The 18,977-nt window shown below is 27.0% G+C and overlaps 4 protein-coding genes, 1 long non-coding RNA gene and 1 other non-coding gene across 7 annotated transcripts in view; 3 read left to right on the top strand and 3 right to left on the bottom strand.

Moving 5' to 3' along the window:
- The first annotated feature begins 108 nt into the window (after positions 1 to 108).
- LOC115033887 lies at positions 109 to 1,987 on the top strand. Its single transcript, XM_029488595.1, has 3 exons — positions 109 to 214; positions 307 to 514; positions 613 to 1,987. The coding sequence occupies exons 1-3, from the start codon at positions 154 to 156 to the stop codon at positions 1,007 to 1,009; spliced, it is 666 nt and encodes a 221-aa protein (XP_029344455.1). The 5' UTR covers positions 109 to 153; the 3' UTR covers positions 1,010 to 1,987.
- Positions 1,988 to 3,305: 1,318 nt separating this feature from the next.
- Positions 3,306 to 5,492, bottom strand: LOC100166511 (RNA-binding protein 8A-like). The gene is given in 5 exon segments (NM_001162238.2): positions 3,306 to 3,477; positions 3,543 to 3,667; positions 3,727 to 3,863; positions 3,921 to 4,067; positions 5,239 to 5,492. Coding segments are annotated over 5 exon segments (498 nt in total). The 5' UTR covers positions 5,291 to 5,492; the 3' UTR covers positions 3,306 to 3,440.
- Positions 5,493 to 6,146: 654 nt separating this feature from the next.
- LOC100164498 (p21-activated protein kinase-interacting protein 1-like) lies at positions 6,147 to 10,002 on the top strand. Of its 2 annotated transcripts, none has more exons than XM_008183218.3 (6): positions 6,147 to 6,398; positions 6,502 to 6,805; positions 6,922 to 7,042; positions 7,115 to 7,277; positions 7,350 to 7,603; positions 9,669 to 10,002. In XM_008183218.3, the coding sequence occupies exons 1-6, from the start codon at positions 6,324 to 6,326 to the stop codon at positions 9,868 to 9,870; spliced, it is 1,119 nt and encodes a 372-aa protein (XP_008181440.1). In that variant the 5' UTR covers positions 6,147 to 6,323; the 3' UTR covers positions 9,871 to 10,002. The 2 variants fall into 2 exon arrangements, with proteins under 2 accessions (XP_008181440.1, XP_001952263.1); XM_001952228.5 differs by having other exon boundaries at positions 6,150 to 6,398; positions 6,499 to 6,805.
- A 1,621-nt stretch (positions 10,003 to 11,623) lies between these two features.
- Positions 11,624 to 16,539, bottom strand: LOC100160375 (zinc finger protein OZF). Its single transcript, XM_001950148.5, has 3 exons — positions 16,298 to 16,539; positions 15,178 to 15,802; positions 11,624 to 13,860 (listed from the first exon to the last, which is right to left on the bottom strand). Exons 2-3 carry the CDS (start codon positions 15,492 to 15,494, stop codon positions 12,876 to 12,878), a joined length of 1,302 nt encoding a protein of 433 aa, XP_001950183.1. The 5' UTR covers positions 15,495 to 15,802; positions 16,298 to 16,539; the 3' UTR covers positions 11,624 to 12,875.
- Positions 16,540 to 16,915: 376 nt separating this feature from the next.
- On the bottom strand, positions 16,916 to 16,988 carry TRNAF-GAA. Its single transcript has one exon. It is a non-coding gene; the product is annotated as a tRNA-Phe (tRNA).
- A 293-nt stretch (positions 16,989 to 17,281) lies between these two features.
- Positions 17,282 to 18,977, top strand: part of LOC107883335 — a 2,429-nt gene continuing 733 nt past the window's right edge. The window contains exon 1 of the long non-coding RNA XR_001679216.2: positions 17,282 to 17,699. This is a non-coding gene — a long non-coding RNA (uncharacterized LOC107883335). The remainder of the gene's footprint in view (positions 17,700 to 18,977) is intronic.

Genomic DNA, 18,977 nt, shown 5'->3' with positions numbered 1-18,977 from the left:
AAGTATATTTTAAGATGACATTTTTTGTTTACTGTTATATCAAACAATGAAATCTTAACCATTATAATATTTCAGAAATTTTTTGGCATCATACGCCAGGTTGCTGGACCAAACGACCACCCGTCAACCCCAACTTTCCTCCAACTTTATAGGATGTTGTCAGTTTACTCACTGATAAAACCTCCTAAAAGTGGTAATTGTACAATTTTTGAAGGTAAATATTTTGTAAATAAAAATAATGTTCTGTACTTATATATATAAACTTAGATACCTACAGAAACACTTAATTTTACTAATTTTCTTTAGACAATATTCCAATAATAACAATTGCAGACCTAAAAGAGATAATTAGTGATCCAACAAATACACCAGCTAGAATAAATAAGATTGAAAAATTGAAACAAAAAATAAATGACATTATGGATAACGGATGTTGGGAAGCTGATGATATTTTTTTAGAACACAATTATTCAGACTCAACTGTTTTTGATTGTCTAGTGTATTATCTGGCTGGGTATTAATCGTAGTTAACTGATTTACTTAGATAGTTTTTTACAAATCAAAACTTCTATCTATTAATTGTATAATTGATATATGTATTATATTTTATAGGTATATATCAAAACGTTTAGTAGCCAAAACTAAATGTGAATTATGTAAATTACATTTAAAAAACTTAAATACCTCTAAAACTAGGCCTGAAGCAGATCTGGTGAATATAAAAAGTAGAGGCTACTTAACCCATCCAAATAGTAACGTTTTTAAAATATTTAAGTCATTAGAGTTATCATTTACTAAATTTGCTGATACACCTAATGTTTTTGAAGATGCTTCTGAATATTTTTTAAGCCAAAATATAACTTTTGATTTTCCATGCATTGAACATCGAACAGATGTACTAATGGATATTTGTTCATATTATCTGATTATGAGAATGCGTCAATACAGCTATCAACAGAACCAAAATAACAAAAACATATTATGTATATTACAAGGTATAACGAATTAAGAACGATATTGCAAAAATTAACTGTCCGAAATCATTAGTTTTTAATTGAAAACGAAGGGGGAGTCTAAATTTGGCAGTTAGATTTATTATAAAATTATAGCTAGGTAATTGAAATTGTTGGTATTTTCATATATTATATACACGTTGCGCTCGCTCGAACAATTAAAATCAAAAACATCCCTCGACTTTTTATGTAAAACCACCATGGGTGGGTGTTAGAATTATTTTTGCACCATACGTTGATTTACCTATGTTAAAAAAAATAATAATATTAAGTAACAAATAAACAAAATCTTAACTTCTTTTCACATTGTCGCTTTATTTATATAATTAAAAATAATCAATAATTTATATATATCACATGGGATTACTTATACTTACTATTATGACAACATTTTAAAATTAAGAATAAAGTATATTTTATTAAAATTGGATTTGTGTTGTAAAAAAAATGTCCCCCCCCCCCCCTAGACCTTTGCTCTGGATCCGTGCCTGTATTGCAGATCAGTAGATCACAAGGTTTCTATAAAAGAACATACGATTTATGATTTATCAATAGACCGTATAGGTACTGAGTATAATATAAAAGTTCTATAGATTTATCATAGTAAAATAGTAAATAATATATTTTATATCATTTATGCCTATCGTCAATTGTCGGCGACGATTAACAATTCTAATAATTTCAGAGAACAAAAAATAATAAGCTATCGCCCATCAATATAGACGGACAGTTCGTTAATTTGTATATATGTTATAACGTAAGTCTTAACACAAACTCGCACACATGTTAATAGTTAAATGCTATTAAATATCCAGCATTTGTATTTATTTGTTAATAATAATTAGATATTAATATTAGTAGTAATCTTGTACTTTTCACAAAATGTTTTTTAATGATTCCTAATTTAGTTTACATTTATATTTTTGACATTTATCCCCAAGTAACCTCTGAATAATCATTCAATGATGAATTTAATAGTTATTACATTAATTGGATTATAAATAAGAATAAACTACAGTTTCCAGCTTGAGCTGGAATAAAACAAAACGATTTAACCTAAAGCCACACATATGTGATATGTGGGAAACTGGGAAGTACCTATCCGTTAACAGGTGACAATTTTTTTTGCTATTTATTCCTAAAAACTTACTTGTGGAAATTAACATAGATTCAATAACAGGATAGTGCTAATTGCTAAGCTAGTGTCTTTATACTGTGTTAATCAAACTACCTATGTTAATATAACCTAACCTTCGTTAATTGTTTTAAAGCCAAGTTTGTACTTATGTTTGTAAAGTTTGACTGTTTTCAGTCAAAGTACCTATAAACTATTAATGAGAATCCTTGTAAGAAATGTATGAAATGTTCAATTTTTATAGTTGAGAATTTAAAATTTAAAACGAATAAAATGATTTTAGTTGTCTTAATGTAATTTCAAGGCTGGAAGTGGTTTAAGTTATTTAAAAAAGTGACTGAATTATATCATATAAGTGACCTACATACACTTGTTTCATAACAACTAACCGTTATTAAAAATTTGTCTTTCAATCCGTATGTATAATTTAATTGATTCTAACTTGCTTATTTTTGTAGAAATTACAGCAAATAATGATTATAATAAACACAAATTTTAATATCAAAATAATTAAATCACATTAGCTTTGTAAATTAATAATTTCTATAATATAGAATAATACTCAAGATCACTGTTTAGGAACTTTCTTTATTTTAATTAAGATAATAATAATAATGCTAATTTTTTTTTTTTATAAACAATATAAAATTATAAATGCATTTATTTTTGTACTTGTACAAAATAATTTAAATTTTGGTAAATCTAAATAAGGGACTTGAAGTAACGCAATTTAAAAAAAATGACCTTTATTTAAAAAAGTGACTTACTTCCACCCTGTAATTTAAATAGGTATATTATTCCTTTGTACTTGAAACTTTTAAAATAATATATTATTATATTTTAAAGTTTTATAGTTTCATACACATAAGACATTTTTTTTGGCAAAATTTAATTTAACCTACTGTAGTACTAATGCCTAAGCCTAATAGTAAAATATATTACTTTGATTACAATAATATCATAAAATTTACTTAGTAATATTATAGGCCGACAGACAATCTTTACTTAAAATGGTTTTTTGTATTCAATGATTTTATATCATTGAATTCAAATTTAACAAATCTATTTTATTAATTTCTCTAGACACCTAATGTACAAAAGTGTTACCAACTTTTTTTTTTTTAAATTCATACTTATAAAATATTAATTCATCAATACATAAATTAAAACACTTTTATTTTTTTAAAATATAAGTCATGAAAAAATTGTTTATAGTATTAAATGTATTACAAAAAAAGAACTTAATTAAAGAGTATGTTTTTTTTTACATATCTTGAGTTTCAATTTCTTTGTTAATAATTAGCCATTCGGCGTCTTGATTTTTTAATCCTAAAAATAACATATTGATAAATTAAAATAAATAATACAATGATGAGTTTGTTATTAAACAATACCTTTTTGGTCCTTTCACGAAGCACCAATCTACACTTATTTGCTGTCCCAAAATATCTGTATTATTAAGTCCTTCGCGTGCTCGAGATGCTTCCTTATATGACTCATATTCAACTAATGCATATCCCTTAAAAAAAATTAAAACATTAATAATATAATAATAAAGTAAACACTTAACAAAATTACTTTTAAAAATCCAGTTCTACGGTCCAAGTTTAAATGTAAATTTTTAATTTTTCCAAACTCAGCAAATTTATCATGTAAATCATCTTCTTGTGCTTCTTCATGTAAAGAAGAAATGAACAAAATCCAACCTTCAACAGCTGAAAAAAAAAATGATGTAAATAATAATTACAATTTTATGAAAATGGTATAATTACATCTTTGTGGTCCAGGGCCCTCGTCATCATTTTGATCGACAGAATCAAATTCCATAGCTTCATCTTTAATATCATCTCTTTTAGATTTTTCATCAAATCCACGTCCTTTCCTTCTCCTGGCTTTATCTTTAAGTTTTGAGACTCCCTCTAAAATTAATGATGTTGATTATGTATTATTTTTTTAGTTCCAGAGCACTCAGCTCCATAAATGTATTTCATTTTATTGGGTTTTTTTTTTTTTAAATGTACATCTTGCAGTATGAACATATTATATTAAATTATTATTTTTTTGTTTAGCCCTGACGTTTTTGAAAATTACTGACCAACTATTAAGTTTCCCTCCACCAAATTTACTGAAGTTGAATATAAGTTGAATGAAGTTTTCAATAAAAATAAACACTGTTAAATCAATACATTTATTACAATTGCTATTATTATAAAATAATATCAGAGGCATGGCAAAGTGATATATTTTTTAAATAACCTACCACCCTTTGACTACTTAATATAATACTTATTATTTTGATTAAATAATATCATATTCAAATGAAGTTAGTCTTGTACTACAATTTCTCACTAAATTCAGTACTCACCCACCTACCCACTCATTAATTAATCCACCAAAATAATCAGGTAACTGCCCTTAAAAATCATAATCCACATGCCACTGCAGTTAATATAATTACTTTTTATAAATTAATAAGATGGTCCTTTTTCCTACATAAGCAAGGGTATATTAATTAGAATTATAAAATATTGTCCTTAAAAGTTACTACGCTATTTAAAATTAGTAGATTTTAATAAAACAGTGTCAAAAATACAGTAAAACACTTCATAATAGTAAAAAAATATTGTTACTTTAAAATTGAAAACAACATTAAGATGTTATCTAAAGGTTGGACAATTAAATTTAAAAGATATTAAACAACAGATAATTATGCAATAGTCATACATTGTTATTTTGCACAACACTAATGTTCAGTGAGAAATTAGTGTAAGCATCAACATGAAACTTAGCTTATTTCAGTTGGCTAATAGAAGGAAAATATTTTTGTATATCAAGGCTGTGATGAAATTTGTATACACTATACAAACTAAAAATAAGTGTTTTTCATTAAATTATTTAAATAGTTAGTGTTATCAATCCGTAATTTTATTATATGTGAATTAGTATGTAGTCGATCATGTACTTTTTACTAGTATTTATGGTAAATGGTAAATGAATAAATCGAGCATCCAGTACTCACCTATCTATGTAGCATATTTTTAAAGCTACTTAGGTCTTAGAGTAAATAATACACAAACACATTTATATTACCATCATCCTCTTCCACGAAATCTTCAGCGTTCAAGTCTAAAACGTCGGCCATTACAACCTGGAACTAGTAATACCGAATGTAATGTTATGTACTTAGCGAACGATAGCTAACCTAATCTAACGTTTTGAATGAATTTATAAATCACGAATCGTAAAACGTCAACTTAAAGGGATCCGGGTTCACGCAAACAACACGTACAGAAATCTTTACGTTTTACGCGCGGATGTGGGCCGCATAGATAAGTATTATATATAATTATGTTCCGCCGTCCGGTAGTTTTAAGAATATAGCCATTTACTATTTAGGCGTGATGGGGGAAAAACTTCCAAAAGAGCGAAATATGATAAGGATGTTTATACCAGTGATCAAGCAGTGACGCCAATTTGAAAAAAAAAACGTAAATTGTTTACAACAATGACCGTGTGGTCCTTCGCTGGCGGCATAGAACGATTAGAACCACGATCACGGTTTAAGATATACAGGTTACTCAACGAAACTTATATTTTGGTGCGCTTAAAATTAACGATCTTGTCATAGCGAGAATGACAGTTAGCGCTTTTGCATTATAGTGATTTCTCTTGGTACTACAAAATATATGAATATAGATATACAATATTATGTATTGGAGCGCTAGTAGTTATTCTCACATAGTTGATCAGCAGATGTGTATTGGGATAATAATATTTTCGGAATCAACTAATTGGGAAAATTATTTATTTGACATTTTCTAATTTGGACTAATAGTTTTTGGAAGAAAATGTATTTTTTGGAATGAATATGATTGGAGAATTAATTATTGGGGAGAAAAAAAATTGGGAGAATTGGTAGCGATTCGTCTAGCACAGTAGCACACGGCCATATTATCACAGAACAATAAAATATTATGGATCTATGTGGCCGTGGTCTAGCACCCTATGATGATATCACAACATAACAATCTATATTCACGTGCTATATTATTTCCATTCATCATGATAACAATTTTGTACACAGTACACATTACAAATTACAATCTTAAAACGTGCTTTTATTTTTGTCTCTTTTCAATATTACATTCTTAATACTCTCGTAATTAAAGGTAGTTATGGATATTTTTGAAATCATTCTTGGAACTTATGAATCATTTGTGATTGGTGTAAAATGTCGCTTCAAAAACCAAGTAAATATTCCTATTAATCTGTTTTGTGCAGTTATAATTCTTGTATTTAAGTATGCAATATAATTATTTTAATTCCAATTGATTTTGTCTTATAACTCAGCAGTCTAAGGAACTAGAGCTGGTGCAATCATTTAATGATCATGTTCATCAAGCTAGTATTCGTTCGGTATCGTGTTCATCGAAGTATATGGTATCAAGTAGCACAGATGAGACTATTGAAGTATATAATATGGTCAGGCGATGTCACATTCACACCATACTACAACACAGCGGTACAGTTACATCTTTGGCATTCACACCAGATGAATCACATTTAATTAGTACTAGTGATGACGGTTCAATAGCAATGTTTGAGACTGGTACATGGAAGCTAAAAAAGTTGTGGGACAAAGCTCATAAAGGATCAGGTGGGTTGATGATTAAATTCTAAAGCAGTAGCGTATATCAATTTAGTAGTGACTATTTGATTTTAAACTTGTAACAAAATACGTTAACACGTTTCTGTTTTTTAATATTTTTATAGCCGTTTCTTTCCTAGCAGTTCATCCTAGTGGCAAACTAGCATTATCTGTTGGAAAAGATAAAACCCTTAGAACTTGGAATTTAGTTAAAGGTAGACCTGCATACACAACTAATCAGTCTAGGTAAGTGTACAAATCACAATTCATTCACAAATTATTTCTTTAACAACTGACTTATTTATTTTTGTTTATTAGTATGAGTTCTTATTATTTTTTTGATAATATAATTTGGTCTCCAGCTGGACAGTATTATGGTCTACCTCTAAATACCAAGTTAATGATTTTTAATGTAGAAACTGCAGGTATTGCTATTACAATTGAAGACAGTTATAAAATACATGGTGTCACATTTATAGAGGTTGGTGACAATTATATTTCATATATTTGTTTGTTATATTACAATATGTAAGGTAATTGTTGATTGTTGCAGGAACATTTGGTATGCTATGGCTCAGAAAATGGTTCACTACATTGTTACAATATAATTAATAAAGAAAGCATGTGGGAAATTAAAATTGGAGATACTAGAGTAAAGTGTTTAATCAAAATTGATAATAGACTTGTAACAGCACTAAGTGATGGCCATGTTACTGTATGGGAACTCAATGGTTGTAAAAAACCTGTTGAAAGTTGTTCGTTGTTTTTAGACTGCAGAATTACTTGTATTTGTAATAATTCTTTAAGGTAAATAATATAAATCAAGTTACATGAATTTACCAATTAGTTTACTACTCACGTTTGCAAAGATCTTTGAAAAACTAATTTTACAAAGAATTACCGTATTGTCCCCATCAGAGGTGTAAAATAAATAGTTAATACAATTTTTTTAACTTTAAATTCTGAGGTTCTGTTGCTTGATGGTCTCCGGTTCATGTGTTTCATGTCATTGTTTTAAAATGTCTATCATCTTTGTTTCTTATTGTTTATGTATGAAACAAATTGTACATTTTAAATCATTTTAATAAAAAAAAAATATTAGATGTTTTCCTCAAGTTTAAAAATTAAAAGTATTAATAGATCTTCAAAAAATCTGTATGAAGTTTATTATTTAGCATTGATTCTACCTTAAAATAGTTGTTACTTGACACATACTATAAAATTATCATTGTAAAACCAATAATTAAGAACTTTACTTTAAAATCGACTGTATTAGAGGAAATTTGATTTAAAGATTTAAGATAAACTTATTTATTGTGTGACTTGGTCATTTTTTGTGTTAAACACTTACAGTTGAGTTTACGATTTGTTACATAATTCATGAATACACATTTTTGCAGTCCTCACTCGCTTATCAAATATCAATACTTAAGTAACTTGGGAGGGAAATTATGGTTCCTCCATGTTCTCAAATTATAATGACTCGATTTTAACCAGTTAAAGGTAACATTTGTTGTCTCCGTCTGATAAGTGCGTAACATATCAAATTTTACGCTCAGCGGATCACGTTTATCTACGTTAGTATAACAATTTGATCGAATTGACCTCTTATAAAATTTAAATGTAAGATTATTATCTAGGCACTGACAAAGGCTTTTTATTATATTTTAATTTTAATGCGAAGTATGAGTATTTTAAGATGTACAAACAATTTACAATTTTAAAATACTCATAACTTATTTCAAAATTAAAATATAATAAAAAGTCCATACGACTGCCTAGATATTAATCTTATCTTTACATTTTATAAGAGGTCAATTCACTCTAATTCTTAAACTATTGGAGATAAATGCGATTTGCTGAGCGTACAATTTACTATGTTATGCACTTGTAAGACGGAGACAATAAAATGTCACTGTATCGTCCCCTTACAATGTTCCATAACTACTTAGATAACAAAGATATTTTTCTTCCTCAATAAATTGCTTAAAATTGTTGAGAAAAGGTAAGGTTTTATGTAAAAAAATATACAGGATGATTCTTTTATCGTTGAACACTCATTATTTCAAAAAGTATAAATGTTTTTGAAAATATTTTTTTACATAGTTTCAAGTTGTTACAAAATAACATTTTTAGTGTTGGTTGAGTACTTGAATTTAGAAAAATGTTTGAGTTGAGTTTGACTGGTGACTTGAACTCATAAATTGGATTTGTATTGAGTAAAACTCCTTTGTTAACACAATGTTATTGGAGCTTATTTAAATGACGCAATTTGTCCCGGAGTTAAAATAATATTAACATCTTTTTTCGTTTCATATTCACCATTTATAATGCTACAAATTTTTAAATGTGTTTTGAAGCCCTTATTCTTTTTTAGTACCTACCAAGTCCATTATAGTTTTTATCAATTCTGCTACTCCCAGCTTATCTTTCACATTTAAAATAATTATTAAGCCCTCATCAAGAGAGTGTAATTTTTTCTAGGTTAGTAATTGCTTTGGCGAGGAAACAAAAATTATTAAACAGTTTTTAGTTAAGCTGAATCATTTTTTAAATGTTTAAATGTCTTCAGACAATTTATGACTTGCCCCCCTGTCTTGAGTTTTTACATTTTTTGAGTATCAAAAGTATTCTTATTGTTCTACTAAATTTATGAGGAGTATCTTCTATTCTTTTCTAATTATATTTCATTAATACATTTTTTAAATATGAATTGTAAGATTATATAAGCAAACCTGTACCTGTGTATTTTAATTTTGTTTACTGTAAGAATATTGGCATTGCCTGTGAAAACTGATAAATATTGACGTAATGTCTTTTTAAAAATTACCTACTAGAACTATTTTAATTTAATCAATTTTTATTTTTACAGAAAATCTAAGATGGTAAAGGATGAGTCTGACGAAGAATCTGAAGTTAAAAATGATATTATTGTTGGCGCAAATATTCCTAATAAGCCACAAATTATTAAAAGAAAACTTCCAATTAATGGTGTCCAAAACAAAAAATTAAAACCTAGTATTAAAAAAAAAAAAAGTATACCTAATAACTGGAAAGTTAGTGAAAATGTTTAATGTATTAAAACTGAATGTAATAATAAAAAAAAAAATTTTCCTTAATATTTAATTTGTTTTTTCTAATGCAATTAGTAATTGTTATTATTTATGTTGAGTAGTCTCAATAAACTGATATATAATGATCATAAATCTATAATTTTTTTTTTTTGAGCATAAGCCTGGTCATTAACTTTTTTTTTTTTGTTTTTGTAGGGGGGGGGATGAACGGTTGATTGAAACAATTTTGTATGTGTGGCAACGATTTGTTGTTAAAAATCCCGGGAGCTAGTAACACCGGCCGATATGTATATTTAGAGTGTTTCCACATAATTAAATAAAAATAATATATATTTTGTTTTTGATTGGAAATCCCAACAGTTTTATTGGAAATTACAAAGAATTATTACCCTAAGCCTTAAGGCAGGTACTAAAAATGTTGAATTGAGATTACTATATTCCGTTTCATAATACGTTGACATTATATAGTAGCATTGATTATAAATAAAAAGTGTTTATAATCAATGATGGTAGGTATTTCTTCAATAAAACTTCTACTAATGCCATTAATGATTGCATTTTTAAGTTGTGATTAATAATTTTTTTCCCTCTGTAGTCCATTATAAAAGATCTTAGCCATAGGCAAAAGCCTAAATTTTTTTAGTCCCTCCCCTCACCATAATAATTTCCAAACAACTTATACTTAACATTAAGTACTACATTTTGAACTGTGGGGAATTTCTATACATTGGTTTCATTCAAATTACACAACATTTAAACAAATCTGAGTAACATACAAAATAATTTGTACCTTGTAGTTTTTTATCGGTATTTATTTAATAAATGTATTTTAAGTATCTAAGTAAATTTAATGCTGTAAGTGATGTGGAATCTGTGTTAATTAGTAACAAATATTTTATTGAATTATTTATTGGGTAAGTACTAAATATTTTGCTTGTAGCCATAGGTGCTTGGCGTTTGAGATTTGGGGGGGCTATTAGGGCCTTACTTTGATAATATTGAATAAGCTAAAACAAAATGTAGGAAATGTTTGGAGGGGCTTAGCCCCTCCCCCCTATTTGCGCCTATGCTTGTAGCACATTTATAAATTGGTAATTATGGGAAAGTTTAGGCAATGCAATTGTCTATTACTCTGAAAAGGTAATTAATTGATCCTTTAAAGTTTAAACTACACATATTTTTAATAATAATTTTGGTGGTTTTGACCAAATATGAAATAATGTCTAATATATCCCATCATAATAACTGATTTTATTTTCTATAACCAATGTCAATAAAAAACAAATGATGATAGTCTTTTTGTATGTATTAAAAAGTAAGAAGTAATGACAATTTAGTTGTATTTTTCCGATAACAACGTAGATATTTGTATTACATTTTTCTACTTGTTATAATACAGTAACGGTCACCTCTATGTAACTGTCAATTTTTTGGGTCCCGTCGAGTGTTATCCTACCTATGTAGGACGGGCACCTCTAAATAGCGGTCATTATTTGCAGTCCCTTCGGAGACCATAATATGGAAGTTTTACTGTAGTTATATAATCTGTGACCAATGACAACCGTTTATAAAACAAAAAATAATATTCGATATCTGAATACGGTTTCTTTAAAATTATAAGTTTTAAAAATCTGGTTATCATCAGTTCTAAATTTTAAGTTAATACGTTTTTGAGAAATAGTAATGAGTGAGCATTGTCTATATTTCTTCTTAAAATTATTTAAGGTCAAAAGCAAAATAATATACACAACAATTGATTTTTAAGATTTTCTTTTTTTTAAATCAAAACAAAAATAAGATATTCAAATAACATAATTTCCCAAAAAACTATAATATATGATACATAGCATAGTTTGCACACTTTTGGTAACCTAAAGAATAAATTACAGTTAACAAAAACCAGGTTATTTATAATTAATTCACTAGTTTTCACACTCTAAAATGTTAGTAGATAATTTATAAAATAATTATAAATACAATATATTTTTAATAAAACAATAAAATATAATCCATAAAAAAAATGAACACAACAAAAATTAATTTTTAACTAAAAGTAACAAATATAATACATATACATATATTAAACATTTCCATTATACAGTTAAGTTTATGAAAATAAGAATATTCTACACGTCTTTCACTAACTTATACATCGTATACCTATAAAAAATAATTGTTTATTGATGCTAAGGAATTACGAAAAATTAATTTTTAAATACTTGAAACTCAAAGTATTTTTATTGGGGGGAAAAAAAATAATTTGAAAAGTCAACAAATTTAAATTAATGTAAAATGTATGAATAGATAGTTATGATAAAGTAGCGGTTCTCACCATTCTTCTGGTGTGACTAGAATGTTATTCTTTGGTAATCCGCTTAAGTCTTTAGTTTAAAAAAAAAAATAAAATAAAAAATAAAAATTAGCTAACTTCTAAACTTTGGCATCCAAGTTGTTAACATAACACCTAAAAACAATTCATTTTGGTTTGAATAAATAATAATTTTAACTATATGTTTGAAATCAAACTACACATGATAATAAATTAGTTACAGCGAAAAGCAAGGGGAGAGGTGTACATTATTATAGTATTATCATCTGTGAAAACCAACACCAATATAATATTAATAAGTTAATATTTCCATTACCTATTGAAAAAGCTTGATAAGTCATAAGTTCTACTAACTACTCTTATAAATTGTATTATAATACAAAATTAACATCCCTCAATTTGAACATATATTACAATAATTATTCAGAATTATTTAACATTTAGTACTCAAATTTACCGCCACCAGTTTTGAGCTATAAATAGAGCGTTGCAAGATAGTTGTGGAAGAACAAGTAGCTTATAAATTATATTATGCAATCTGATTAATTGATCAGGTAAATTTTTGCCATTTTAAGGTATATTATAAAATTGTTTAATAAAACCAGATAATGGCTAAAATTTTTCTTAATCTATAAAAAAGCTAACAAATAATTAACATGTTATTTATATATTAGAGTCATGATGTTAGTTCCTCTAAAATTTCTTCAGTTGTACGTCTTTCACTTTTGAATCGATCCATATACATTTTTGGGACAGTCCAGTCTAATAATATTTCAATATTCTTTTTCAACAAATCATTTTCACTTTGACCATTACCGCGGAAAGGACTACGGCCAGAATTTTCAATAGAATCACATAATACCAAATCAATAAGTCTTTTTCCAAACCCTAATGCATTTAAGCGTTCAGTGGTTGATATGCGTATCAGTAAAACTGCCAATAACATCCGCATTCGGTCCAAAGCCATACCAGGAGGAATAAATTCTTTTGTTTCTTGTTTTGGCGAACATGTTTCTTCATGAGTTATTATTTGAGTTTTTGTTTTGAAATATGAATTACACTTAACACACAAGTATGGTTTGTCTGTTTTGTGTATGGTTAACATATGTTTTTTTAAATGTGGTAGTTGTGTAAAAGCTGTATTGGTACAAACAAGACATTTGAATGGTTTTTCTCCAGTATGACGTCTCACATGCATTTTCATAGCTGTTGAATGTGCAAAGGATACCTTACATACTGGACATGGATAAGGTTTTTCTCCACTATGTCTTCTCTCATGTACTGTCAGTTGAGAACGTTGTACAAAACGAGCATCACAACTTTTACATTCATAGGGCTTTTCATGACGATGTGTCCTCAAATGTTGTATCATATGTCCTTTAAACTGTTTATTGCAAATTTTACATGTAAATGCTCTGATATTATTATGATAGCTAGATAGATGTTTAGTTAGACCGTCCCTACGTAAAAACGCTTTTCCACACACTTCACACACATAATCATTTTGTCCCATATGCCGTTTCATATGGCCCCGTAGAACTGAACGACAAGCAAATAATTGATGACATATTGCACATTCTAGTGTATATTGTTTGTTATGAGAACGCGCATGTTGCCATAGTTGACTGGCTCGTGTGAAGGATTTTAAGCATTTGTCGCATCTAAAAAATGTATAGAAATTGCTCAAGAAATACCAATTGAAGTGAAAATAATAATAATACAAAATTAATAAATAGAAGAAATAACAAATTCTTAGTCATACTAAATGAATAAGTGAATACAAATATCTGTGAGCATAATATTAGTTAAACTAACACAGCATGTTTTAACTAATATTATAAAAATAAAAGTAATAATGTACAATATATTAATTTAATCCAAAATAGAGGTACTAAATATATGTATTTATTTTCCATTTAATATTATAGTCAAACTTGGTTAACTTAAACTTTTTTAACTCAAAAATCAAAATCGTCAAAACATCAAACTTTTTTCAGGTATCTAGAATTTTCAATTATTTTATTATCCTTGGGTAACTCAAATTCTTCAATAACTTGAACTTTTTGGACGGTTCCTTCAATTTGGAGTTAATCAAGTCCAACAGTATAAAATCAATGTTATTACCTTTAAGTAGTATTATTATAGCATAGTGTAATCAATTTAAACATTTTAATTTGTAGTAGTACCTACCATTGTTTTATTAAATCATTAATTTAGGGTGTGCCTAAGATAAGTATAGTTTTGCAAAATGATCATTTTAGCTTCTTAAAATAGTTTAAATTCTTTTTTACTCATACAAAAAGACTACAATATAATAAACTAAAATGTTAAATAAAATAGGAAATATTTATGTGATTACAGTTTTTTTTTAATAAAACAGATTATAAAACAGATTCTGGCTAATGACAGTAAAAGTAAAATATTAAATAAATAGGTAGGTATAATAATAAGGTAGAACTATATTTGTATACACAATTTTAACTTTTAAATATTATCACAGATATTAATTTCCAATTAATCTATGACTTAAAAGAAAAAATTCATCATAAAACAAAATTACAAGAATATAATAGCAATTATTATCTGGAAAAAAAATACATATATTTAGAGCCGTTCTTTCAATGTACGGTTAAAGTAAACGGACACTTAACCGGCAATAAAATCTGTAATCGGCATTGTAAGAACAGCCCTTAGTTGATTAATTATTTTGTTGAAAATCCACCACCAGTATTTTCTTAAAAACTAAGGTAATTTTACAAATATATCTTCTGAATTATATATGTTATGTGTATTCTAAATTACTATTTTAACTATTTTTACTGCTCTTCATGTTTGTTAAAATCAAGGAATATATTTAAATTTAAAATAATGTTATCTACAGTTTATAGTTGAAGAAGAAAAAAAAGTATTTTAACTAAAATAATATACCTGTTTTTCTTTCACACACAAATTAACTGGTAATAAAAAGAAAAAAATACCTGTGAGGATAATATCCGGTATGAATGCGCACATGTTCAATAAGTCGTTCCTTGATTGGAAACTTTTTGTCACAATGACCACAAGTAAAATCTTCTTCCCGACCACAATTGTGAATGCACATCTTATGGTTTTTTAGAGTATTCTGGTGTGTAAATCTATTTCCACATAAATCACACTCATACGGTCGTTCACCAGTATGGACCCTGTAATGCTTTTTCAACACGTTGGGAAATGGGAAAATCTTATAACAATACTTGCATTGATGCTGTCTAGGGCTTTTCCTAACCACAGTTTTGTTTTTCTTAACAACCCCCATAATTAATATTGCGTTGATGCCGTGTTTAGCTGTTAAAAGTGTTATTCATGCTTGTTTATCACTAATATAATATGTAAGATAAAGTTTATAACAATAAATCTAATTAATATTTAACTTATTTTCATTTTATAGCTTAGAAAGATAAGTTTCCCCGACACCGAAAGAGAAGCATTGATCTAGTTGTGGTATAAGTTCATAAAATATCAAAATATGAAGCCGTACATTGTTGTGTGTCCATAATAGTTCTTGAGTGTTGTACATAATTTTGATTCAAGACTAGATTCAGCTTTTGTCTTATCTGAAATTATCTTAAAACAAAACAATAAAAAAATGTAGTTGGGCATAAATTATAATTTAGTAGTTATACACATAAATTTAAATATTCTATGAATGTGGTTTCATTATAATAATAAATGTTTTTAAGGGGAAAAGAATTAAATTATTTATTCTCTACAGTCTCATATTCAACAGAATCAAATACTGATAAAATTAATCTTAAGATGAATTACATAATAAAAATTAGATATAAAGTAAATAATAATTGAAATTAAATTAGTCAGTATTGGTCAGAAATTCAACAATCAAAAAACCTTCTTTATGAATGAAAATATTAATTACAAACACTATATTATACACTAAATACAATAAATTAGTAATACGTATAAAAAGATAAATGTGCAGGACGTCTATTGACGTTTTTGACTACTTCAATACAAAAAAAAGCTCGTGGAACTATATTGTAATAATTTTAGAATAACAGAATGCTGGTGATCTTTTTAAATTAAAAATGGTAATTGACTTACTTCAAAAAATACAAACATAATTATTTGAAACCTTTAACTTGCTGTGTACTGCTGTGAAATTAAAATAAATATAGGTTAACTGTATGTCATATTATTATGACGTGCGATAGTGGATACCAGAAATTAAAATACTAAGCAGAACTTGGTAGCAACAATAGAATATATTAAAATGGTAATGATTGGTGGTTTTCGGATGAATGTCAATAATAATTACGATAAAATGTATTGAGTAACAATTTTTAACTGATAATAATTATCTATAGATATACAAAAGTTATATAATAATGCACTTTAATCTTAGTAGGTACTAACTACTAACTTTATTGTTCAATAGTAATAATGTAGCATACCAGCTAGTACAAAGTACAAAATAATATGTGTGATACTGTGATAGTAGTTTTACATTGTTGCCAAATATGTTTTATATTGCATGTTTATCGATTAAATTAAAGAAAAAATAATCACTATTCGTTATATTATGTTATATTGTCTTTTACTTCTTAATTTATTTTATAATATAGTGGTAAATATTGAATTATCTGATTTGTACCATAAAATCCAATTGAATTTTTATTAAAAATTACAAGCATAAGCGGTTGAAAACAACAAAAAAGTTTTTGCCGAAACCAGGGATCGAACCAGGGACCTTTAGATCTTCAGTCTAATGCTCTCCCAACTGAGCTATTTCGGCACGTTGAAGGTTATCATTTATAATAGGCCTTTTGATAACGTGACATTTATATTTTAATTGTATACTATTACATTTTAAATTTAGTTGGTTAATTTTTTCATTTTTAAAAACCAAAAAAAACTGTATTTCTTTTTTAAACTGTTTTAAACAAAATAAATTTTTTGAATTATGAGCAAAATAATGTTTTAAACAGTATAATATTATTTAAAATAACATAATTTTAATTTGATAGGTACCTATGTAAATATGTAATTTACTTATATGCCCAGTGGCGGAACTAGGGGGGGGTAGCTGGGGATTGATCCCCGGGCGTAAAATTTTAGTGGGCGTAATTTTTTGTGGGTCTTGAAAAACAAAAATAAAATTATATATTATGGCGTAAAATAATTATTCGTCATTCTATTATGAGATCGCGTAGCTGCGCGATCGGCGTGCGTCGGCGGTCGACAGTACATATAGATTATAGAGACAGGCTAATAATACAAATTAAATATAAACGATTGTATTTATTAGTGATTCAATCGTAAATATAAAATATATATTAATTGATATGAACGTTTTCGTCGACGCACGGCGACGATGCGAACAAAAATAGCAAACAATTAATTACCACAGTCCACAGTGATAATTCTGTCATTTGCCATTTGAAAGCGCGGCCGACCTAGCGGAATAGCCATTACTCAGTATAGTACATCATATTTTTAGTTAAAGGTAAGATTATGAATAGGTAGATTCGTAGAAGTATACAAAATAACTAATAAATATACTGGTAATTGGTATATGCTGCTGTCAGTATGTACCTACTATAATTATTAAGATTTTGAGTGAAAGTGTGAAAATATAAAGAATTTTTTTATGCAGTGTTTCGTTAAAATTTCTGATACCTACACAATAACTTATAAGATTATCAATCAACGTACGATGTATTATATCTGCTTATTAAAAATTATGTTAATCTACATATTATAAGAATCTAACTTGATTTTGGAGACGAAGAAAACCGGTTTGTTTGTTTATTTATTATTATTAATTATTTATTTATTTGTTTGCACTTGCATTTTTCCATTTGAAATATATATTATTCATTGAACAAATAATTTATTGTTACATTTTTTCTACCTTATCTCTATTCTATAATAAAAAGAATAAAATTTACCACTCCAGTGGTTGAATTCAAAATGTAGGATATATAATTTTCAGAAATTAGCAATAACAATAACTACAATATGTAATTATATTATATTATTTGTATAGCCAAAAAATAGTCATATGTATTTAAATTAAATTGTAAAAAAATAATTTCTTCCGGAGGAAGGTCGGGCAGCTAGTATTTTATAATATCATATATTATAATATTTACCAAGATGGTTCTACATTTGTTTATGTTTATAAAAAAGATTTGATTTGTCTTTTTTTCCTTATTTATTTTATAAATTGTTTAATTTAATTACCTTTTTTATTGGCCTATTGTGTGCCTATTGTGTAAGCTCTATTATAATTGAGGCGCATAGAACCGAAATAGCTAGTATTTTTATACAGGACAGGTACATAATTGAAGTATTGATTATTTTTCAATATTTTTTTTCCCCTAAAATCTACTCTAAGGAAAATAAACTCACTTTTAATATTTAATTTCATGCCTTCTAAACTATCTATAAAGCACTAACCCAATTAACATTGGTTAAGAAGTGTTAAATGTTTTAATGTGGGTTAGGCCACTCAAATTTTGAAAAATATTTAGGTGTATAAAGTTGTTTACGGACATTTTTAGTTTTCAATTATTTTAGGTTTTTTTTCTATAAATATCAATACAATTTTATTTGTTGGGTAAAAATCTTGAAAATTTAATAGAATAGGCTCCAAATACATGTTTCAAAGGCAGATGAAAAATATTAAAAATCTGTAGTCACAATTTTTTTTCTAAGCATTTAAAGTTCAAATGTTGACAAAATACGTAAAATGACGAAAATTTGCAAATTATTTGTGAGT

The sequence above is a fragment of the Acyrthosiphon pisum genome, chromosome A1 (assembly GCF_005508785.2).
Source record: "Acyrthosiphon pisum isolate AL4f chromosome A1, pea_aphid_22Mar2018_4r6ur, whole genome shotgun sequence".
Classification (NCBI taxonomy): Eukaryota; Metazoa; Arthropoda; class Insecta; order Hemiptera; family Aphididae; genus Acyrthosiphon; species Acyrthosiphon pisum.
Note: the sequence above shows the minus strand (reverse complement) of the source record. Positions and strands in the feature narration are given on the sequence as shown.